The 25,479-nt window shown below is 41.6% G+C and overlaps 1 protein-coding gene across 4 annotated transcripts; it reads right to left on the reverse strand.

Moving 5' to 3' along the window:
- Positions 1-555: 555 nt before the first annotated feature.
- srpk3 (SRSF protein kinase 3) lies at positions 556-24,201 on the reverse strand. 4 transcript variants are annotated; one of them, XM_083769259.1, is made up of 18 exons: positions 24,124-24,166; positions 23,878-23,968; positions 22,569-22,686; positions 14,692-15,758; positions 13,923-14,031; positions 13,667-13,754; positions 13,288-13,375; positions 12,936-13,042; positions 12,652-12,817; positions 9,748-9,773; positions 7,474-7,566; positions 6,504-6,561; positions 6,005-6,250; positions 5,356-5,453; positions 3,904-4,011; positions 3,396-3,465; positions 2,681-2,773; positions 556-2,333 (listed from the first exon to the last, which is right to left on the reverse strand). In XM_083769259.1, exons 2-18 carry the CDS (start codon positions 23,891-23,893, stop codon positions 2,152-2,154), a joined length of 2,733 nt encoding a protein of 910 aa, XP_083625385.1. In that variant the 5' UTR covers positions 23,894-23,968; positions 24,124-24,166; the 3' UTR covers positions 556-2,151. The 4 variants fall into 4 exon arrangements, with proteins under 4 accessions (XP_083625385.1, XP_083625386.1, XP_083625384.1 ...); XM_083769260.1 differs by lacking the exon at positions 23,878-23,968 and having other exon boundaries at positions 24,124-24,201; XM_083769258.1 differs by lacking the exon at positions 24,124-24,166 and having other exon boundaries at positions 23,878-24,078.
- Positions 24,202-25,479: the final 1,278 nt, after the last annotated feature.

The raw sequence follows: 25,479 nt of genomic DNA on the forward strand, positions 1-25,479 counted from the left end.
GAAACTGCAGGCTTTCTAGTCCTGAAAAGTTGCAATGCGATAATGGAAGCCATCGTTCTCACGATAATGAAAATCTAAACATCTTTATAAAAAAATCTTGTTTAAAAAATAATCTGCCTAATGATGATGTCACTGGAAGACGGTTTCTAAACTGCCCACAGCCCTCCTATGAGACACAGACTGAGTAGAAAAAAATGGTGCCATTTTAACATGATTATTAGTGAGGACCTATTATATGAAGGTACGTTGAAAAGTGGTGAAGTGGTCCTTTAAGACACGCAAAATACAGCCCATAGGCTCCAAATTGGTAAATTGTAAAACGGTATTCTATGAGCGCTCAGATGTCTGTTCAGAAATCTGTTCCTATTCTAGGTTCATCAACAGTAGTGTTATATTCCTTCATTAGATCCCTTTAGGCCTTCCCGTTCACCTTATAAAGTCAACAATACAGTATTAGTGATTTGAGCAACAGAACACAAGAGGGAGCGACATGAGGAATACGTTAGATCTGAATATCATCTACCGTCACAATATAAAACAGTCCTACTGGTTCCATTTTCATTCGTCATTTTATTGAGATTTGAAATGGGAAGAAAACTCTTTATTTTTTCTACACAAATAGATGCATTCCACACGGAAACACGTAGAAAAATGACAATATTCTTTCTTATGTTCTGTTTATCCCTTTTTTGCGTGAGGAAAATGGTGTGGGGGTTCTGTTGTATGGGATCCGTTGGTGTGCTATGGGGGGGGGGGGGGGGGTCCGTTGGCATGTTGTAGGGGGTAGAGCGGTATGTCGGAGGGGTTGTCATAGGGCAGTGGTTCTTTCAATTACAATTTCACGTCAAGGGCCCACAAATTATTATTTTGCGCCAGGGGAAGATTGCGTTAACACTTTTCAGAATTATTGAAATATTTTCACAAGAAGTATACAATGGAGTTAAATTGGGCCTCAATTTTGTGGGGGAACCCCCTAAAAGACCCCTGGGGGACCACATACCTCACTGTGAAAACCACTGATCATGAGGGTTAAACTTATGGTGTCTCTGTTGGCACCTTACTCTGTAATGTTGTGCAGGGTATGTTGCGTTATGGGGGTTGTGTTATGTTGGTATGTTGTAGGCCGGGTGTCGTCCTAAGTCCCATAGGATGTTGGTACATTATGGGGTTTATGTACCAACATACAGTAGGGGGTATGTTGGTATATTTGGGGGCTTATGTTGGTGTATTTGGGAGAGGGAGGTTATCAAGGCACTAAAGTCGAACAGAAGATTGTGACATTAACAGTGTGTGACGTACAGTTAACAGTGTAAACTGGTAATATGGCAGAAAAACAAGCACAATAAATACATGTCACATTAATAATTATAATAATCATTTTCAGTATGTTAAACTTTAGATTTAAATAGCAGTAGTAATAATAAATACAAATCCAAGGAGCTTCTACAGCTGTGCTAATCATTATAGTCATTCAGTTGCATGAACAGCGACCAGACTCTGGACTTTTAGAAGCCAACTACAGTATATCGATCAGTAACCGGTTGTTTTCATCCTGAGAGACTGGTAGTTAACTGGTAGCTATAGTTGTGGTAGCTGGTAGCTTCCGGTTAAAGTTAGCAATGCTAGTGGAAGGCATTGTTAATGTGGCCTCCAAGGTAACGGAGCATGAACAATTCTACGAATACATTAACAATTATCTCAATAGTCAATTCAGACTGGCTTCTAAAAGTCCTTCAGATCTCCTTTAAGTCCTCTGTCCTTTTTAGTGGTCTGTCTGAGAGCCAGTTAAGTCATTCTGTGTGCATGTGTTGTGTGCCGTTGTTGGGAGGTGCCGGGTGTGTGACTGTGTGTATAGCAGTGGTTCTCAAAGTGGGGTCCAGGGACCCTCTGGGACCCTCTGGGGTCCTCGTGGGCGTTCCAATTTGACCTGTACAGCTCCAACTCTGAGTGTACAAGTTGCGTGGGTTCCACATGGACCCTTTCGGGTGGGGGGGTCATTGAAAGGTTAAAAGGTTTGAGAACCACTGGCGTAATGTTAGTGGAGTGTTGTTGTTGGTGGTGCTGGGTGTGGTGGTACAATGTGTGGAGTGTATGTATACAGTGTATAGTACAGTATGTATGTAGTGTGTGCTGTGTGTGCAGTACAGTGCATTATTGTAACCATGGGTGTTCCAGACACTGTGCAGCAGTGTGCCTTTTCTGAGGGTCCAGCTCCAGCATCACCATCAGGAAGTCTGTGAACTGAGCAGCTTGTTCTAATGGCCATTCATATTTCTCCAATAAGACTTCGAATAGACCCCATGGCTTCAGATTGGATATGTGACGCAGCTCTCCTACAGATTGACAGCATGAGGGAGAAAACATTGAATGAGTTGTTGTTTTTTTTTTTATTTTTTTTTTTTTTTTTTTGCGGCTTACGCCTTTTATTGATTTTTGAAGGGACAGACAGTAGGCTGACAGGAAACGGGAGAGAGATGGGGGGATGACATGCAGTAAAGGCCGTGTCGGGTCCGGGAGTCGAACCCGCGGCACACTGCGACTGGATTACCAGTCCGGTGCCCAGACCGTTACGCTACGGCCTGGGCGAATGAGTTGTTTTGAGGAGAAATGGCCATCAAGATCATTTTAATGAAATCACATGCGCGCGCGCGCGCAAAATCACACACACTACAACTCTCACCTCTCCTGTTGAAGTATTCCCTGGAGTATCGTCCAGATAAAGCAAAAGGCAAAGGGAGAGGTCCCAACAGCTCAATAATATGAGCTAAATGATCTGCGAACATTAAATATTATTATGTTAATATTCAACCTTAATATTAATATGACTTGCTGACTGGATAATGCACTGTACATTTGTATTTGCATGTATAATATATCATACATAGACAGACCTCTTACCCCCTCATTTGTATGTACATCTTATACAGTATAAAGGAGACCTACGTTATAATGTTTTTCCATTTTCTTCTGTCATAAACTTTGTCATAATGTCGGATGTTTATATTAATTCAATGTGGACAAAGTTTCAGATAATGATGTATTGAGGCTAGGCTCCCCTTTCTGCCTAGTGTGTACTGTGGAAATAACAATAAAACTGATTGTGATTATGATAAAAGACAAAGTCACCGTTGTGAGGAAAAAGCTCAAAAATACATACTGTACTGTTCTAAAAGCTAAGGTTTCCAAGAGGTTTATTCTACTGTCAAAACATACGACTAATTTCTTTATGTGGTCATCTACTCTGCCCATATTGCCATCCCACCCTTCCAAAAAAATTAAGTTGGCCAAACAGAAGAAAATGGGCTTTTAGGGAGATATCCGTTAATATGGCCAAAATATAAATATATAATAGTATATAATAATTTAGATGTGCGGTCCGAATCTCTATCTAGTACCTTCATCTCTGGTGTAATCTTCTCCTGAGTGAGGTTCAAACATGTAATCTCCTGTTGCCAGCTCAAATGCCTAAAATACATGACACAAGTCAATACAAGATCATTAATTTAAGAAGAAAAGATGCATGCAGTCATCCAGTCAGCATTGAGTTGTAAATGTGTTTGAACTTTGCATCATAGTGAGGACATCATGGCCTGTGTTTGTATAAATCATGATGTGGGTCTAATTGTTGTGTCCCTCAGTGATAAAATAAATAAATATGGAAGAAGGCAGATATCAACCCATTTAGGCCTGACGTCGAAATTAAAAAAGTATTTTTAAAATGTATTCTTTTCTGAAAAACCTCATGTTTCTATGTCAGTGGTTCTCAATATTCCATGTCAAGGACACCAAAGATTTTATGAAATTGGCCGCCGACCCCCAACTGCACATTTTCACGATTAATGTTTTTTAGCAAGACCTGCTATGTACACGAAAAGCATTGAAATATGACTTGAGGCATCGTACCATACAGGCAGTACTCCAGATGTCAGCAGGAGTTCCGTACTCAGATCCAATCAGAACCTCCACAGCCCGGTATTGCCTGGTCTGAATGTCTTCCGTGAAATGTTTATACTGAAAATACACAAATAAAATAAGTAGGGGTGTGCATCTCTCCCTTACGAGACGATTTGATGCGTATCGATAGTACGCATGGGCTACGATGCGATTCGGAGACGATACATTTTATACAGAACGATTCGATTCGATGCAATGCAGTCCAAATCGATGCGTGACTGCATGCATTTTTTCTTCTTAAATTAATGATCTTGTATTGAAATTCGTGGAATTTGATGCGATTCGATGCGGTGCAATCTGAAGCTAGATCTATAAAGAATAGGGTTGGGACTTCATTAAAAAACATCTAATTAATTGGAGGCTTTGTTATTAATTAATCTCAATTAATCACATTTTAATTGCATATCAATAGGCCTATTTGACCTGAGCAGTGAGCTTTTTCTTTTCAAATGGATTCAAGTGAATCAATGAATAGTGACTACATAAGCATAAGCAATAAAACAAGTATTACCGATAATAATAAGTGATAATATTATTTATATAATGCTTCTCTGAGTACCTAAAGATGCTTTTGAAGGGGAACATGAGAAAACAAATAAAAACAACTTTATTACGGAAAAACTAAGACTATGGAATAAAATAAATGAAAACAGTGGAATGAGATAGCTGGGGAAAGCAATATTCTAGAGGTGGGTTTGAATTTATATGATGGTGGCATGTCTTTGAGTTTTGGGTTCGACAGGTCTGCCTGTTATGGACAGTGAAACCCTGACCATTAAACACGGGCAGACGCAAGGATACAGTCTATCATTCATAGAGCACCGAAGTCCTGACGTAACTCGCTCATCCCTTCGATTCCCCTGGTTCGCGGAAGTAATTTCTCTATGGAGAATAACATGGGGTGATCTTAAAATCGATGCATAGTTAAGAGCGTCATACACATGCGCCCGTCCTGCGCTGGAGCAGATCTACAAGTTATTGGGCATGTACATCTGTGTTTTTCCCGCGGTTAGATGAATTCACAACTTTAGGATCGAACCAACGTCCGATGCAGACGCTATTTTAACCGATCCAGACACACGTGCATCGATGTAGTCGCATCGTTCATGTTTGACACCACTAAAAATAAGGATTATTATTATTATTATATTAATTTCATCATCAATGTTATAATTAATACGTTTTTTTGTTGTTGTAAAGTGTAGGATTGCTCCGATACCAATGCTGGTATCGAACCCGATACCCTACCCCTCATGCATTTGGAAAATTCAGCCACGGTAATTATAAAATCCAGTAGGTGCAGAAATGCTGAAATGAACTTTGGCAAGGCAATGATTTTTTTCCACAACGATGTAAATTTTGTTTCTACAAGAGGCATGCTGTAGCTTTAACAGTACTCACCACCCAGCAAGCATTTCCCAGGTCAGCTATCTTGATCTGTAGTGTGTCTGCATTTCTGGGATCCAGAGGGTTCAACAGGAAATCTCCTGCACTAAACACTGAGAACACACACACACACACACACACACATGAAACAGACTTCCGAAGTACGTCCTCCACTCTATGTGCGAGTGTGTATTTATTAATGTGCATTAGAGGTGTAACAATACATAATGAATGGTTCGTTTCAATATTTTGGTGTCAAAGACTGTTACACTTCAAATGTTATACGAGCTTGTAGGTCTGCTATTTTTTGAAAAATCGAAGAGCGACTGACATAGAAGACATTTTTAGAATCTGATCTCAGGTCAGAATGAAAACTGTCAGGATGTAGAAGACATTTTTTGAATCTGATCTCAGGTCAGAATGGGTTAAGCAGCAATTACTGTGACACACCGCACGTCCCACCGTGTCATGTAAGTTGCTCTGTGCAGATTTGATTACAAAATTGTAATTTTGTGTTCAGTTCGTGGTGCGTACCAATTTACCAAAACAAATGCCTCCTACCGAACAATTCAATATGAATATATGTACCATTACACTTCTAATAAGTATAGCTAATCAGCTAATGTGTATTTTTGTAATGAGTATATTTAAAAGGAAAACCTACTTCCTGGTGACAGGTTTGAACGCGAGCTGTCCTGACCAGTAGAATAACCTGATAGGGTAGAGAGTGCTGACTCAGAGGTTGCTGACATCACAGAGCTCGACATCCCTGATAAGCCAGAGGCTGGACTAGAGTACCGCCCAGAAGTGTGGCCATTACAGCTTTCCTCCAACCAAGAGGACGCCGATTCAGGGCTGGCCTTGCTATTGGCTGAAAAGCAGGAAGTGTTGCCATTGACAACAGAGGAACCTAAATGTGGCAGAAGACGTAAAGTTAAGTTATTTTAAACTCAATTAATCTAAAATAAACCAATTATATATTACGCAATATACTAAGATATATTATACAATAATATACTATAAATGTGTACCAACATGTTAATGTAGTTGCATCAAAAAATGTGAAATTGTGTATTCCAAACTTTTTAGCCCGTGACCCAAAAGGAAAATTAGACGCGGGTAGTGTTATGTAGTTGTGAAGTGTTGTGTAGACATGTACTCACAGCTGTTTGTGCAGTTGTCTGTCGGGGGCGGAGTAACGCTATCCATGTCCTCCATTCTCTGGAACAGAATTATTTACAATACCAGTGAGTGAGAAGCATTCTAATGAGAATCCAGTAACATCTTTGACAGATTAGATTGCATGTTCAAAACAGTGATTGAAGCAAACTAGTTTCATTCACTCTGTTTGCGAGTCTAAGAAAGGAGGTGGACTGGCAAATATTTCTTCAGACACTTTAAAATTCAAGGCTCTGACTCTTGGCAGCTTTTCATCCTTTGAATACCAGGCCACAATACTGCAGGGTCAATCCGCTATAATAATAATAATAATAATAATCTTTATTTATAGAGCACTTTTCAGTAGTTCAAAGTGCTTTACATACAAGTAAATGCTAATGATATGCCAATGATTAGCATCGTCCTCCAAAGTACAAAGCAGTATTTCTAACAGAAATATCAGAACTTTTATCCATCTGTTCCACTAACTATGACAGATAGTTTCTCTCCATTGCTCTTTTAGATTCCTTGTTATTCATGTCTTCACTGTATTGCATTACTGCTATTATTTTAATGTTTTATGCCTTGCTTATCTTACATTTTTAAAGCACAGCTCAAGACCCACCCTCATTACTCTGTAAAGCACTTTGAGCTGCATTTCATGTCATGAAAGGTGCTATGCAAATAAAGTTGTATTATTATTATTATTATCATCACAAAATGCTTTTTCAGCTTCACATTCAAACAAATTATAAAATAAAATATCGGCTAAAACCAATATATCATTTTGATATGTGTTTGATACTGCAACTTTTAAGGCTGATATTGCAGATAGAAGATGAATCGTGCATCTCTAGTAGTATATTATGTTAGTATAGAGGCGGGCAGGTAGTACTATTCAGTAATATAGTGGTAGTGTTGTATAGTACTGTAGTTCAGATAGTAGTTATGTAATAAAAGCCTACTGTACATTACCTGTATCTCTACCAGTCGTTGGTCTAACAGTCTCTGCTGTCTTTTGGCTTTTCTCTTCAATTTCTTCTTCTTGTTTTTAGTCACTTTACCATCCTACAGTACACACACAGACAGATGTCCAGTTAAAATGAGCAAATCTATAAGAAACTATTAACACGTTATATTTCACACACACACACACACACACGCAGAACTCTAGAACTCTAGTTCTCAGCTGTTGGTTTTACCCGACAGTATTGAAAGCGCCTTTACCTAATCCTCAAGGTTCAAGAGGGTTCATTGACTGTTCATTCACTGCACATACCAGCGAGAAAGAGGGGAGAGTGATTGAAACGACAGAAGAGCACAGTGCGGACTCCCAGCGTGCGTTCGTTCGTACGTACTTGGTTTAATGCTTTTTGGAGGGACATTACAGAAGACACATGCAGAGAGGCTCGATGCAAAGCAACAATACAGCACATACATAATGTGAATACTAGCATTTAGTTACACAAGCATCACTGTGAAGCCATTTGTTTGTATTTAATGGTGAATCCAACAATGATCACGGCGAACCAAGACCAAAGTGCCTGCAATTCCCTCTGCAGTAAGAAAAAGCCTCAAACCACACAGCGAAACAATTTAGCAAAATTACTACAAAACGTTCTCTGCTGAGCTGTATCTTTTATTGCGAAAAATCGGTTTGAGGGGAAAGGAAGTTCCGGATGACTGATGACTATAAAACAATACTACAACATGACATAGGGAGATCATGAGAAACCCGAAAAGGACTTACTACTACATACCAATAGTGTCTCCATACACAGGTACAGGAAGTCTTTGCCTGCCAAAGCCTTGAGAAAGGATTCCTTTCCGACAACTTTTTTAAAACGTTGAAGGAAAACTTTATCTGTGGCAATTAATGTTGGCTCTGTGGCACCACAAAATGACCGCCACTGCTATGCTCTATAAAGCAATGCACGCTGCTGCCGCTGATATTGCCACTGCATAAGAATGACGCAGTGAGGTATGAAGAGGATGTGCAGAGGTAGGAGACAAGGCCAGAGATTAAAATAGGGTGCATTTTGCATCCCAAAACGCACTTTATAGTTAAGGGACGCAATAAAACGACCTCTGCATCCACGGGATGCACTACTGTACTGTTTTTTTATTCTAGTTTATTTTGCTAGCTTTAGTTATAATAATCATTTCTTCTTCTGTTTTCTACATGAATACAACCACATTATAACCATATAAAATGAAATGAGAGTTAAATGCTGTAAAATTGTAAAAATGGCAAAATATGACTCCTAATGTCATTGAAGTGGGACTCATAAAATGTCCCTGCGACTCATCTAAAAGACCATCCCTACATCCCGGGACACATTACATTGAAAACCTATTTACATCACTGCAAGGCAGTCGTTCCTTGCCATCATCTTTTGCTGACAACACAAAGATAATATGTGCTCCGTGCCAAGGCATATAAAGAAAAGCCAATAGTGGTTGCACAAAATCATTCTGAGATGATATTGTCTCAGAATAACCAGGAAGACGCCCTGAGTGCGGTGCACTCATCCACCTGGGTGACGTCTAGAGTCTGAATGGAGGCATCAGTCAAAAGGGAGACATCGATGAGGAAGGACAGATGGGGAAGGATCAACATAGGGAATGTCAAGAACAGGTTAGCTCCATATATGGAGATCTAAGGGTTTGAGGTCTGGCCGGCTCCATACATGCAAATCTAGGTGATGATCCAGTCTTCTCCATGTATGGCTATCCAGGGTTTGATGAGGTCAGTGTCGTGATCTTCATATATGGAGATGACCATATATGGTTCGTCGACCATATATGGAGACGGCCATAATATGTAGCATCGACCATATATGGTGGCGTGAGGTGTCACCAGGCGTAACGGGGTAAGGGCCATATATGGTGACGTGACTGACCGGACGGACGGACAGGTTTTCATAGTAATCTAACAGCTTGCTGTGTCAAAATAACTAGACTGACTCTAGGGTGAGTACACCGGCCTTACAACATTTTACCAAGATTTGCAATAATGTACATTTTGCAATTTCAGCACAAATGTGTGGATAAAATCCACAGTGCCTGGTTAGAGGGAAAAGCCAGTGAGAAATACAATAAATCTCATCCGACTGCTTATTATGGCACTGAACAGTCACTATAGCACACTTTGTGAAAGAATTAAACCAAGCAGAAAACAACTACTGTAGTATCACACCCCGTCATTGACACAAAATGAATCAGAATGCAGCACATTAGGTGACTTACCTGAGTGTCCCGGGGGGCGGCGCTAACTGCAGGCAGGGGGAGGATAAGAAGAATGGGGGGATGAAGCAAAGACGAGAGGAGACAAAGCATCGATTGAGAAAAAGGGGGGAGAAAGAACAAGAAAAGTGAGAGACAGGCGGAGAAACAACAAACGGACAGACAGACAGAGACAGACAGGCGAGAGAAAACAGCAAGTTAGAAACCCTCAAAGAGAGAGACTGCAGACAAGAGCAAGACGGGTCTGAAAGCAGCCAGTGTGTCTGACTGCCTGACACACTGGCAGTCAGTCAAACTGGGGAGTAGCAGTAGGGTCGTCACAATTATTATTACATAATTGTCTAAATCGCAATTACTTGAGATAATCGCAAATATCTTTGTCATAATCGTGTCCATGTTGAAAAATGTTCATACCTAAAGCAGAAATAGCAGAAGTTACGTGTTTTAAGCTTGTAGATCAGCTATTTCCGCTATTTAGTATTTAGTAACATTTATATACTGTAAATGCCAGTAATTTCTTGGTATATTAATATTTCAGTTATTTGTCATATCTGCACTGTGCACTACTTTTTTATTACGAAGCCTAAAAGGCAAACAGAATGCAATTATTTGTGTGACAAATCAATCATCAACTTACATGTGTAATTGTGACAGCCCTAAGTAGCAGTCAGACAGTATAGTCAGTCAGTCAGAGAGACAGATACTGTCACCTTGGCTATTCCTCATATCTAGATAGCTGGAGGTTACAGATTCAATCTGCTCCACTTACTGTCACAGTTGCATTGGTTGTCCATTCCTAGTTAACATTTATAATTCAACAATTATAAATTGTCCCTCCCCACGAACACAGCTGAATACATTAAAACGTAACTAAGTAAGTGGGTTATTGTCGGCATCAGCTGAGCAAATGACTATGAGGATATGAGGTATCTCCTTACAACGCGGAGTCTTAGTTACCCAAGTCGTGTAACTCATATGCCAAGTTGGCGCCGGTGCCTGGGATGGACCCTACTAATGTTGTCGATTTTGACACTTAACACTCGAACCTCAGCAAAAGGGTGAACATTTGGCGAAAATCACAGATCTACAAGCTCATAATGAACTGTGAGCTTGGGTTATTTTCACTGACTCTCCACCAGTAATTCTTTATGGACTCACTACGGTATGTGCCACAGAGTGCACTGTGGACAGAACATGTTGAAGTCTCCTCATCCTGCCTGTCAGGAACAGAAACACACAGCATCATGTCTCAGTCAACTAAACTAAAGACCCTGGTCTTGCTGAGGAAATGGAATCAGCTTCCTATAGCTTTGACCTCAGTGACCTGTGAGTGCTCCACTAGGACAACCACAGCCTGCAAGGGCCACATTCCTGGCTCCAACAACACTGAAACATGTCCTATAATACTTGTGACTGTTCAACATAATCTTTCTGAGCTTTTTTGGCAAGGTTTTGGCTGTGCGGGTGTCCCCTCCTTTCTTCTACTTGGCATGGTTTATAAAATAGGCAAAAAGGTTGGAAGGAAACATAGGCAATCAGAACGGACAATGAAACATGTGATTGATGCCCGTTTATCACAGGACTCCAGAGACGATTTGTACTTGTTTGATAATAAAGAAGAGGATCCAAGGCACTCTGTTCCAGTGAGGTGAAAAAAGCCTTTATTGTAAGTTGACCCTGACGAAGGCCGATTGCCGAAACGCGTTGGTCCTCCCTTTTTGCAATGATCGTTGCCATGCCTTGAACTTACAATAAAGACTTTTCTCACCTCACTGGAACAGAGTGCCTTGGATCCTCTTCTTCATTTTCACGATTTAACCTCGCCAACGAGCACCTGTATTCAGTTCAACAAAGACCTTCCTTGAATGTTTTTACAAACTGTGTATGTTTGTATTACTATTTCGTGTGCATGCATTACCCCTGTCCAGCCCACTTGCCCTTCATGGACGCATCCGTGATGAACAGAAGTGTTCCCTGCTGTATGCGGTCGCACAACCTTGTTCACTCCACCTTGAGCCCATAGTACTCCCTCGCATTTGAGTATGTATGAACACAGCAGAGAAAAATAGAGTGTGAGTGAGAGAGACGGAGAGAGACTTGAATGTCAGTGTTGCAGTTGAACAATACACTTGTCCCCCCTGCAGCGGGGTGTTTAACAACTCAAATAGCCAATAAATGATATTCTAAATTCCTATCCAGAAGACCAGAACACATACTGTAGAGCCCCACACAGAATTCAAAAGTAGCAAAAAATGCTCTGAATAATTTCCTCTCTCACAGAATTACAGCTAACCGTCAGCTGTAGCTTGGCCGGGTGCATACATCCTTGCACGCAGCAATGTATTCACACGTTTGTATTGATAAGTGTTGGAAAGTGTCGCAATGTGTAATCAGGACTAGAGGCGTAGCTCACCTCGGATGAGAGATGAAAGTCCTTGGGTTTTACAATGAATTTGAGAACATACCACTGACAATCGAGCAACATTAAAGTAGGTTATGTCTGCACAGTATATTTGGTTTGTACACACTACACGGTCACTGAGGAGTTTGTGTTCATTTATCCACTTGTAACTCAGATTGTAATCTCACCAAATGTGCACAACTCATTAAGACCCAGTCTGTCCAGGAGGATCTCCAAAAGGACGGCTGTCAACGCAAGCAGGCGTAGTTCTCCATAATGTACATATTATCACTTAGTTAAACACGTGTTTGTTTTTGGCCACAATAAATAGAAGATGATGGATCCATGAGTGCTCTGTGGTCTGTAATGTATCCGACCCGGACAATGTTGTGGACACTGGTTCTGGTCTCGTGCAACCCCTCCAACAAAGATAACTTTTGTTGCCGTTGTCTGTCGCTGCAGGACAGTGACAAACAGTGTCGTCTATTAATCTGTCAGTCAGTCACCTGAAGACCCTGAAGGGGGTGCGGCTCCAGCTCTCTGCCAGATGGTCGCCTCAGCTGCCAATCGTCTTATGTAAACCTCATCGACGTCCAATAGAATGTTCTCTGGTTTGATGTCAGTGTGGATGATCTTACATTTAGTATGTAGGTAGTCCAACCCCTGGAGAACCTACACACACACACACACACACACACACCGATGAACATTGCGTGTCTCCCAAATTCACATTCTGCAGACACTTGGTGTAGGTGTGTCTGGGGTACATTTGCGTCATGCGTGTGCTTACCTGTCTTATCACAGTCTTGACACACACCAGAGGCAATCCCATGTAGTTTGACTTGATGATCCATTTTAGCAGCTGGTGTCCCAAAACTTCCAAAACCATACATACATCTGGTGCCAACAGTCAGGACTAATAACCAGAAAACCTCCAACACTATACGCATATGATACTGTACGCAGTCAGAGAGAATACTCCAAAAATGCACGATGGTTGTCATTATTCTTTTTGTTTTCAATTTCAGTTTAGCGTTTGATTGAACCAGCTGAGGATTGATAAATCAACAGGAAGAAAGGAATAGAGATAGTGCCAGACAGAAATATGACAGACAAAGGGACAGAATGGTGATAAAGGATACGGACTCCGTTGACTCCTGATATTTTAAAATCATCTATGAGTTGAACGACGGTCTCTCTCTTTGGATCAGATGGGTCACTGTCTCTCACCTAATAAAACACCACATCCAGACACCCAACCACAGTTGGTTATCTGATGAACTGTACAGTACACACATTCAACACATTTGTGAATTTGTTCATTGGATATGATAGCAAATGTGTTCATAAATTAATGTGGGTGTGTGTGTGTGTGACTGTGTGACTGTGTGTGTGTGTGTGTGTGTGTGTGTGTGTGTGTGTGTGACTGTGTGTGTCTGTACAATGTGTTTATTGTGTGCGTGCAGTGTGTTTGTGCATGTGTGTTGTGTGCATGCATACGGTGTGTGTTTGTGTACGTACACATCTTAGCAGTCTGATCTCGTCCAGTGCGGTCTCTGTGTAATGCTGAGCACTCTTCACAACCTTCAACGCTACAAACCTCTTCCTCCTACACAGTAACACACACACACACGCACTTTAAAATGTCACGCAAATTATATCTAATTATACATTGACAAAATGTAAACAATTACGATGCCCGGTTGATGAAAAAAATAAAGAATATAGACGCACGCGTCGCACAGACACTCTATTCATGCTGTATATTACTACTTACTGTAAATCCCAGCAGAGCCAGACTGTAGAAAAATGTCCCCAGCCGAGTTTTCTGACCACATGGTAGCGACCATTAAACAGGTCACCTATCTTCACTGGGTAGTATCCACCTATCGCACGCACGCACACACACACACACACAAAATCACACTTGTGTCATGGGGCGCTTTTATCATCATACTGTACATGGACATGGTCACATTCACAATTGGCGTCCTCACTTTTCTTTCATAGTTTTTAAGCCCTCAGCCCGCCCGCCCGCGTCCCACACACAAAAAAGGGGGGAAAAAAATTAAGAAAAAAACCAGAATGGTTCAAGCCCATTAATTAAGATTCAAGTGCCAACCCTAACGAGCGAAGGTTCGAACCCCGAATGTTCGGGGACAGCCTTAACACACACACATACACACACACACACACAGAGACACACACACACTCACAAAATACCAATCACCTTTTAAAAAGTCCTTCTTGGCTCGGTCCGCTGGCCTAGTGGTCCTGGCACCTAGAATCTAATGTAGCCTGACAGCGCATCATGGGTTCGAGTCACTACCCATCTCCCCCTCTCCCCATTTCCTGTACTATCAATAAAACCATAAAACCTTTTTTTTTTTTTTTTTTTTTTACAATTGTCTTCTCCATGCAAAAATATATTAATCTTCTATTTTCATTGTTTATTGATTTATTATTTCTACTTTTATATAAAAGTGCTTTAAAAAACAAAATGCTTTCTTGTGAATACACTACGGTATATTAAAGTAATCTATTACCTTTACAGTAATCTGAAGGGTCTTCCTGTTCTTCGTCATCTGACCCCAGCAGCTCAGGAGGGGGTGGAGTAAAGTCTGGAGGGGGCGGGCTCAGAGCCGAAGGAGGCGTGGCGTGCAAAGGGACAGTGGGAGGCCGACCAATTGAAGTTGAGATGGGCGTGGCCAAAGACTCGGAGGCACCGGAGAGGAGATCGGATGGAGACTGTGAAAGCAGTGACGGGAAGGAGGGAGACAGAGAGGCGGTGGTGGCATCATGCAACGATGGAAAGAGAGGGCTTGAGGGATGGAGGGAGGAGCTGCTGTGGGTGAAGGTGACCGAGGGGATAGGTGGGTCGTCGTCGAGGTAACCGGCGTCGTCGTCAAGGTAGCCGGCATCGTCAGCGGGGTATCCAGGATCCTCACCATGGTAACCGGGGCCATTGTCACGGTCAGGGAGGCACTGCGAAAGAGTCAGAAGGGTGGGTGTGTGGGAGGCATTGGCGGCGTCGTGGGTAATATTTGGGGGTTTTACAGGACTGTGGGTTATGTTCGGAGGAGACTCGTCGCCACGATTAATAGTCTTTGCGTCTGTTGATGTGCGGGGCGAGGCAAGTTGACAATCTGGCCCCGATTGGTTCTTGGGTCCAATGAGAGGAGGAGGCGGGGTGCCACTTGGAGATTCAGACTCGGAGGCTATGCTGGTGGCCGAGTGTGTGCCGTTTCTATACGTTTTGGGAACGTTTGCTATGTTGTTCTGGGGTTCGTTAGTAGTGGTGGCGTCGCGTTTGAAAACGCTTGGTGGGTTGCTTAGGGGTGTAGTTGGAGGGGTGGAGTCTACTTTGATACCATCTGGTGTGTAGTTGTTGGGTGTCGTTGGAGGGGTGCAGTCTGGTTTTGAAGCATCTGGTGTGGAGTTGTTGGGTGTAGTTGGTGGGGTGGAGTCTGGTGTGGAGTTTTGGGGTGGAGTTGGAGGCGTGGGGTCTGGTTTAGAAGCGCTTGGGGTGCAGCTCTGGGGTGTAGTTTGAGGGGTGGAGTCTCTGTGCAGAGACAGCAGTTGTTGACACAATTCAGCAGAAGGAAGTTCAGACCTGAAAGATTAGACACATACAGTACAGTAAGAAACATCAGTTACTTTGAAGTGTCAGAATCAGTCTTTTTTTACCCTATTATCCAAATGATCAGATGCTGGATGTCAGATGCCGCAGCCACATATTTTTATATAGTAAAACTTTTAACAGCCTGTCAAACACACAGTTGTGAAAATAAGTCTTCAGTTATTTGAGCTGACTCTTTAAAGGGTTGCTTAAGTGGTGGTTTGTTTAACATCATGACCAACAATAAAGACTACTTCCTGATTTAATGCGCATTTTGAGCTTTTACTACATCAAGCAGCTACATGGTCGCGTTCGTTCGCAGGAGATTTCAAACAAATACAGAGTTGCAAGAGAATGCCTTGTATACGGGCCGGCTGTGCTTTACCGAGCAATGAAGAAAGAAAGAAAAGCAAGGCATAAAACATAAAAAATAATAGCAGAACTTTTTAAAAGATCAATTAAAAGCAAGAGTGTAGAAGTGGGTCTTGAGCTGTGCTGCCTGTTGAAGGTTCAGTGGGAGTTTGTTCCACACCGTCGGCCCGTAGAAGCAGAAAGCCGCTTCACCGTATTTTTTGTTGCCATTTCTTTAGGCAAAGTGAGCAGGACAGCAGTGGAAGACCTTAGAGGGCGGTTTGGGACATATTTAGGCAAGCGGTCATCTAGGTAGGAAGGTGCAAGACCATTGAGAGCTTTATAAACAAGTAAAATAATTTTTAAATCAATCCTAAAAACAACCGGAAGCTAAAACTGGAGTAATGTTCTCTCATCTTAGTTTTAGTTAAAACTCTGGCTGCCGCATTTTGGACAAGTTGTAATCTGTCAGTTGTTTTCTTAGACAGTCCAGAAAAAAGTTCATTGCAGTAATCAAGCCGAGAAAAACAAAGGCGTGGATTCGCGTTTTTGCATCGTCCAATGACAAACAGGCTCTGATTCATGCAATATTTCTAAGGTGAAAAAAGGCAATCTTGGTAACATGATTAATGTGTGAATTAAAATTAAATTCAGAATCAATAATGACTCCCAAGTTCTTTACTTTACTGTTACTTTCTACAGCCAGGTGACCAAGTCTGCTTATTTAATATTGATTCTTTCTGCTCACTAGAACCGATTATGAGAACTTCTGTCTTATCCTCATTTAGCTTGAGAAAGTTCTCATTCATCCAGCATTTGATGCTAGACAGACAGGTCAACAACGGGTCTAAAGCAATGACTTAGGGTGCAGATGAAAATGGTAGGGGTGCACAGTAAATGTTATTCTATTTCAACATACAGCTATAGCATTGTTAAACCAAACAAACTATAGTGCTTCTGCCTCTAGAGGGCGCTGTGGACTATGTGTGGCGCTGTGGACACAGACAAGCCAGAATAAGAACCACCAAGCTCTCCAACGTTGAAGCACTCGACCCTACTGGTAAGAGGTGGGACTGCAGGCGGACCCGTGGATTTATGACGAGGAAACCCCGTGCCGCTGGAGTTTAACATTGAGCGCCCGTTTGCACTTCCGCATTTTTATCAGCCCGTTGCCATGTATTGATTTAACAATAAATAGCTGAATGCTGAAATAAAACAACATTTACTGCTGTTACATAAATAGGCATAGCATTTATTTAACTTAAATGTGGTATAGCTACAATCTGCAAACTATTTATACTGTATTCAATCAGTCAGTCAATCAAAAATGTGAATTTCTGAATCTGAACATCAGCTGCAGCAGCATTTATTGAATTAAGTGTAGCCTACAATCTGCATGCAAACTGTTATGAAGTATTCAATCAATCAAAAATAAATTGTCTGAACTGCAGCAGCAGCCAGGTCGGACACATATTATAAAGTATGTAACCAACATAAAGCAAGTGTAGTGTACAATAAGTGTGCAAACTTATAAACCTATTCAATCATCAATCAAAAACGGATTGTCTGAACTGCAATCTGTCAATGTGGCCATGGCGGAAAAACTAAAATAAATAATCTCTCTCTCTCTCTAGTTCACCATTCTGTTGCTACAGCTACAATGATACAAAAAGAATCACACCCACCCATGTCAAGTGAGGCGCGCTAATATATTAAAGTCTAACTCATGTTGATTAGGTGATGTAAAACAAACCGTGCCAATGCCATCAACAATAAAGAGACAATATGACGTAATGAGGGACAATATGACGTACAGTACATTTTCCCTTCATTGTCAATGGTGTTTTTAAAAACAAACATTGAACTAAAGACAAACATTAAACCTGTATATAGGAGGGGCTAGCGCCCCTCAAAAATAGAATAGAGAAAAAATAATGAAACCTATAGCAGTCTAAAATAGCCTGTTTCAGACAGACATGACAAATAAAACCAGCAGAACAAAATAAGCCAGCTAAATTCCAGTCAGTAGAGTTGCAGCCTCCTCGTCTGTGTACCAACAAGTACCATGACATTTCCGACATGGAAAAAAAAGGCAGCACCGCAACCACTGAATATTCAAGCCACTGCCAGTACAGTTCATTAAACCAGCTTCTGCTAAATTAGTGTGTTTTATTGTAAAATATTCGAGTTGGGCAGGATTGTAGCTCCTGGCTTCTCTTCCCCCAAATGAAATCAACCGGCGGCGGGTGTGGTGGTAGACTTACTAGGCCGAGGTGGAGTGGAGGGCTCTTCCACAGCTAGAGGAGAGGGCAGACCTTCGGTCTCTGAATCATGCTAGGCTGGCTCTGTAGTCTGCGTTATTATTGTCATCGCTACTGCTGCTACTTAAATGCCACATAGACAGTGTTTTCTTTATTATTAGGCCTACTACCAAAAGAAAATCTGATGTCCATTCTTAAGTAGGAACCGAGCGAACTTTGCTTTGATTTGCACACTTTTACTTCCCACAACACAAGTCAGGACGAGGTGCAACTAGGGTGAAAATTCAGATCACCAATCAGCTCTGTCTATGGTGGTGCCACTGCTGAACAACAGCGCTACTGCTTGGCGGCCGGCAGGTGATTGTAAATTGGGAAATTAGTACTGGAGCTGCGACAAAGACAACGAGCAAGATAATAGGCTATATAATATTACTGTGTAAAACTGCGTTTGTTTCAATACTGTTATTGTGATCTCTATGACAATTATAATCTTCAGACAATTGTTTTTTTTAAATATTTTCATAACTTTACATAGAACATAAACTGAGGGTGCACAATTTGCAACACTGGGTTCCAGGCACCCTCTGGTACCCCAGTTATGGCCATAAAATATAGGCATACAGTATATGGTGATCCGGTTGCCCAGAACCACCAATCTGACCGATATGCCATTTGAGCATAACCTATATGTGGGCATATATATACAGATTAAATCATCAGGGATCTCCATGCATGGGCATAAAAGGAACACAGACAGCCGGGTACTCTGACAAAGCATACAACAGGTATTGATTAGCCAGGTGTGGCATTCATTCCACTCTTGAATCGTGCCCGACTAGCAATTAGATGCCTCAGATATTCTCTAAATGTTTGTGTTTGACTAGAGACTAGACCTGCGTTGAAATTTGAAATGACCATATAGCAATTTCTTGGTCAGCGCAGGTTTGATAAATGAGGGCCGCCAGTGAGTTGCCTTTTCCTGCTCACCAGTACATGTTTTAAAACTCAATTTACCACACAGACAGCTGTGGCCATTTTGAGCTTCAAAACCAGACCATGCAATTCAATGACATGACATCCTTCTTGAACTGATGCATGACGACAGTGTAGAGAGGCAGGGAGCAGGCATGAGTCAATGTTCTTATCTGGTTAGGTGAAAAACAAAATTGTTATTTATAGAATTCAGTGACTCAGGGCTGCGTTACACTTCCCTAACTGCTTAGCTGTCACCTGTACCCAGAAACTACAGTAAGCACTACTACTCACTAGTAGTTTCAATTCCAGTCAGTTGTGTTTCAGGCCGGTCAACTGAAAAGAGAACACGGACCACAACCACCGAATCCTTGGGAACAGATCCACTGTACAGTATGTTCGTACCTCCGTTTTTGGATCACAGTTTCGGTTCGGATTCGGTACAGTTTGAAAAAAAAAACAAAAAAAACATGGAAATCAGGAAGTCAGTCAAAGAGCACACCACCGTCACAATAGATGGCGCTGCACTGGAGGTGGTCAGCAAATTCTAATTCCTTCGTGTCCACTGTCCACAACATTGAGAAACTTTCCAAGACAGAAGACATTTTAATACCGCACACTAGGTCAAAAAATCCCCAATAACCAGCATCAGACGGCCAGACGGCCTTTACTGCATGTCACCCCATCTCTCCCCATTTCCTGTCAGCCTACTTTCATCTATCCCTCTATCAATAAAAAAAAAGGAATGTGCCTCATTCTTCACACACTTCTCATCGGGATCCCTAGCCTAGAGTATCCAGAAGCTCCAGTACATTCAGAACAGTGCTGCTAGGATCCTGATGAGTGCGCGGAAATATGAACATATAAATAATCACACCCAATACTCCATTCGCTACACTGGCTTCCCGCCTCCTTTAGGATAGATTACAACGTCTCCCTCCTTACCCATCAGTACATCCACAGCAATGCTCCGTCATATCCGGAAATTCAAACCCACATATCCGGAAATTCAAACCCACATATCCGGAAATTCAATCCCACTGAACCCCCATGACGAGCTGCTCAGCTGCTCCTCTGTGAAATGCCCTCCCTGACCATCTGAGAGTAGCCTGGTAAACCACAGGTTTGGTGGCGTTTGTGTAAAAACTGACATATGTGGATGACGAAACTAAATTGAGTTTCAAATTATATATAGGGAACGTAAAATATTTAGAACCATTGCAATGGATATCTCGAACGGATTTATGTGGACATAATTCAGATGTTTCAATAACTTGATTCATCTTTATTTGTTATATTTGATAGAGAGAGGGACAGTAAGTTGAAGAGAGTCAGAGATATGTTGCGCGCTCTGCTCGCACACAAGTTGGCAGCTCATCAGAGTGCATTTCTAAGATATCTTTTTTTCTTGACTTGTATGCAATGTAGCACTTCGAGATTTGTGTCAAATGTAAAGTGTGTTATATATTATTATTACAAGTGGTGAGGAAGGCAAAGCAAACAACACTGCTCCCTCAGGTGCCCGAAGAAGTTTTGCATGGACCACAAGGTCCTGAAGGCCTTCTACAGAGGTACCTCCAAGAGCATCCTGACTACTGGCTACAACACTGCCTGGTGAACGGGAACTATACCAACCTCCAAGAGCATCCTGACAACTGGCTACAACACTGCCTGGTGAACGGGAAATATACCAACCTCCAAGAGCATCCTGACTACTGGCTACAACACTGCCTGGTGAACGGGAACTATACCAACCTCAAAGAAATACAGAGGGTTGTGCAGTCAGCAGAGCATTCATTCCCTTCCATCCATGACAAATACAAGGCACATTGTCACAGCAAAACCTGGAGGATCGTTAGATCGTAGCCAACTCAACCCAACCACAGACTGGTTCAGACGGCAAGTAGCTCGGCAGCCAAAAGGCTACTAATGACTGATAAGTTTGTTCCCCCGAACAATCTTCAGTCTTATGAACCACACACACACACACATACACGCACACACGCACACACTGGCATAATCCCAATGTAGGGCTATGAGTTTACCTAAACATTTGGCTACATTTCCTACCGGGTGACAATAGCAGGCAAGCAGAAACCGGATTATAAAATGGGTTTAGGGTGTCGAGTTGGTGAGCTGGAGCTGCGCTGCTCTCGTGCCCTGTGTGGCAGCTCTGACCTGTTAAAAATATATATAATGCACTTAAAAGCTTAAAAATCCTACGTGAAGTGAGGGGCGCTCTTATCATCTTACAACATTAGGTGATGTAATGATGATGTAAAACAAACTGTGTCAAAACAAACTGGGTGAGGCAGATATAGCATGAAGTGCAGGCCTGAGCCCATGTTGGACACTGAAATTAAATTACTGCGACAGCCCAGACTATAAAGCGAAAAATAAATTCTACTATAAATATGTGTATATGCACAGAATATGCCTTCAAGAGCTTTGTTAGGAAACTGCCATAAAAGGAGTTTGGCTGTTATGCTTTCCAAGTTGACATCATCAGGGCATCTGCTGCATGCATTACATTTTTTTGTACTATTGCTGCAGCATCTCGGACGTGCACAAGGTCATATTAAATGCATTGATGTGCATTAACAGCGACTCTTTGAGGTATAATTACACTCATTTAAAACACACGTTCCTGGTTCTGCTGACTTATATTGTCCTTCTAATCTAATGTGTGAGGTTTTCTATGGAAAAAAATAAATACGCAGAAATAAGCAAATAAATAAAATGAAAAATGTAATTGAAAAAGAAAACATGGTCATCTCATCCATTAGGTAGAAGGACAAAATCAATCACCAGTGTGTGTCAATGAGTCTAACATAAAATGGAGTTTGAAGTTCAATGGGCTTAGTATACTGTAGGCAGGGGGTGTGTCTGATACAAATGAATATAATCAAATATCTAATTATTGAATCAAGCAACTTAAAAACTGTCTGGTGTACACAAAAGCCAGGGTACATGTTAAAAAGAAACATTGTAAAATGGGTATTTACTGGCGAGCACACACACACACACACACACACACACACACACACACACACACACACACACACACACACACACACACACACACACACACACACACACACACACACACACACACACACACACACACACACACACACACACACACACTTGATCAGCAAGGAGAGATTAAAGTGCTGTATATGCATGTTTGTGTGTATTATTCAATAACACAGTGGCTTACCGATTGTCTGGGGAAGGGACTTCGTCTGACGTCAGTTTTTTGTGTTTCTTTCCTTTCTTACGGTGTTTCTTGCCCTGGCTGGTGGCGGGGGGGTTGCTACTGGGACCACTGGCCACAGCTGTCAAGTAGGACAATATCACATCACCACATTTAACTGTACAGTCTCATGCAAACATGTGTACTAATGCACAGCCAGCAATCAAATCTACAGTTCCACTACACAAAATGACAAACATGACTGAGGTTATGAAGTGAGGTTTAACATTTTGACTTGTGTACCCGTTTGTGTATAGTCTATGTGGCCTGTATAGTTATGTAGTTAATGTTATGTGTAGTTTGAATAGTTGTTCGTCTTTTGTACAATATCACAATATTAGGGGGGTGACAATTCATGCTTTCACAAAATATTTATAGTATTACATTTTTGATAATTAGATGTCAGTAATGCCTATTGCCTATATAATAACTAAGACAAATGATAGAACAGCTAGAACAGCTGTAAATTCATAAACTATTATGGCTTTATTGTAACGCAGGTCATATCATGATATTCAAAATTCTGTCTAAGGCACGCAAAGGCACGCAAAATGACTCATGTGCAAGTCTCAGGTCACACCCATGGATTCTTAGCAAAAATAGGGGCACCACCAGGTTTAAAATAGTTTTGGGGGGGTAATAGAATTTGCCTCTGTATTGGGGAAATGATAGTGAGGACAAAGTACAGATATATATATTTTTTATTGCATTTATTGCAATAATGAGAAGTTGTCAAAACATCCTCACCTGCTGCCACCAAATTGTCTCATGTCACGACATTGCCCAGCCTGTGTGCATGTTTCTTGTAGGCTATATATGTGGTTGTGTCACTGTGTAGTTTATCCAGATGCATGTGTGTGCGTCAGTGCGTGTAGTTTGTGGTGGTGTGTATTGTGTGTGCATGTGTAGACTGGTTTGTGTGTGGTTATGCGAGTCATTTTAGTGACAGCTGCAGCTGCTCGCAGCATGCTAGTGCTGTTAGCCTCGCCTATCGTAGCCAGCTCATGCTAACCAGCCATAGTGTAATGATGATGATTGAGGGAAACCCACACACACTGTAAAAACCCCTAGTGTTTATTTATCCATTTTAGAACTCTAAAATGTAACCCATTCCAGAGATGAATAAACACCAAGCGTTTTACAGATAATAGTGGCTTGTATCACTGTAAAATGACTGGTGTTTATTTGTCTGTTAAAAGCACAGCTGTCACAAACACCAGAGCTATAATAGAACATTAGTAATAAGAGTTGTTACCGTTGTGAAATACATTACCTATCATCAACATCATGCAGCCTCACTCAGCTCAGTCCCGGGCCGGGGCGGTTTAACGTTACCGTTACAGCTAGCTCTGTGTGTTAGCACCCTAAGCAAGCAGTGTGTAAACGACAGTTTCTTTACGTTGACACACACAAACAGCGTCTAAAGTCATGACTCTGACAGATCGTCATGCAACACAGATAGTGTACACGAGCACTGTCTTCTCTATTTATAGTTGAGTTTTATTTATATTTTACCCACCGTTCATGGAGATCATGAGGACAGCTGGCTCTATGCGCTGCTCTGCGCATGCGTCATCGAAAGTGTCCGGATTGTAAAAAGTTGGTTGGGTCCTTTGCTCTGCCCCATCCCCATGGCAACCATAGAACCATTACCATCGCAACTGTCCCCCCAGACTATGGGATTAGGCAACGTCTGATCAATGAGCCATTGAGCCCCACAAACGCTCTCTCACACACGCACGCGCGCGCGCGCGCACACACACACACACACACACACACACACACACACACACACACACACACACACACACACACACACACACATCTCACATTTTAAATATTAATATTCAACCAATAATATTTAAATACTAATATGACTATATTCCCATAGTCATCATAATAAGTATTTGTGATTTTGTGAGCCCAGAAAATACATTTTCAGATCAGTGTAACAATTTCATCAAAATCAGGATAGAGAATATTAACTCATAGCCTACAGTTAAGTCAAGGCTCAGCAATTTTATTTGTGGCACATTAACAAGGCAATTCAATGTGCTTTAGCCTATAGGCCTACAGAGCATCGTACATCAAGCAAAGAAAACACAATTAGTGACGCATGATGCATAAAACAGAAAAAGTTAAAGATAGCAGATACAGAGGAGAAGGAAAAAGAAAAAAGAAAAGTAACTCAATCAAAGGCAGCAGCAGGCAAACAGACAGAGATGTCTTTTGAGTGGCAGCAGACCCCCATGGGAGTTGCTGCTTCCCCATATGTTTTTTTACAGTAGGCCTAATGTTAGCCTATACAGTAGCAGCATCATAACAGACATGCAGCAGACAACATTGGAGCTGGAACATTATGAAACTGAAGCTGATAAGTGGTCTTGTTACTGCAATATTAAAGAGCCAAAAAATAAAATAAAATACTGTGTGTGTGTGTGTGTGTGTGTGTGTGTGTGTGTGTGTGTGTGTGTGTGTGTGCGTGCGTGCGTGCGTGCGTGCGTGCGTGCGTGCGTGCGTGCGTGTATATATATATATATATATATACTCCCATATGTATAGGCCTACACCTGTACAATACATATAACATATTGGATGTGGCAGTTTCTCAGGAGATAAATGGCCTCTTGGGAATGTGAAGATTCCTGGTTCAATCCCCCTGGGTTTCATGTCGAATGTGTCCTTGGGCAAGACATTTATCTAACTGTTTCAGATGAGCAGGTTGGTGCCTTCCATGGTTGCCTCCACACTGGTGTGTGAATGGGTGAAAGTAATGCACATTGCATGCAAAGCACTTTGAACAAAGTCACTATAAATTGTATAGGCCTAAGTGGGAATCAGATGTTACAAAGAAATTGCAGAATTCTTATTACTA

Source organism: Protomyctophum parallelum (assembly GCF_964188405.1).
Source record: "Protomyctophum parallelum genome assembly, chromosome: 7".
In the NCBI taxonomy this organism is placed as follows: domain Eukaryota; kingdom Metazoa; phylum Chordata; class Actinopteri; order Myctophiformes; family Myctophidae; genus Protomyctophum; species Protomyctophum parallelum.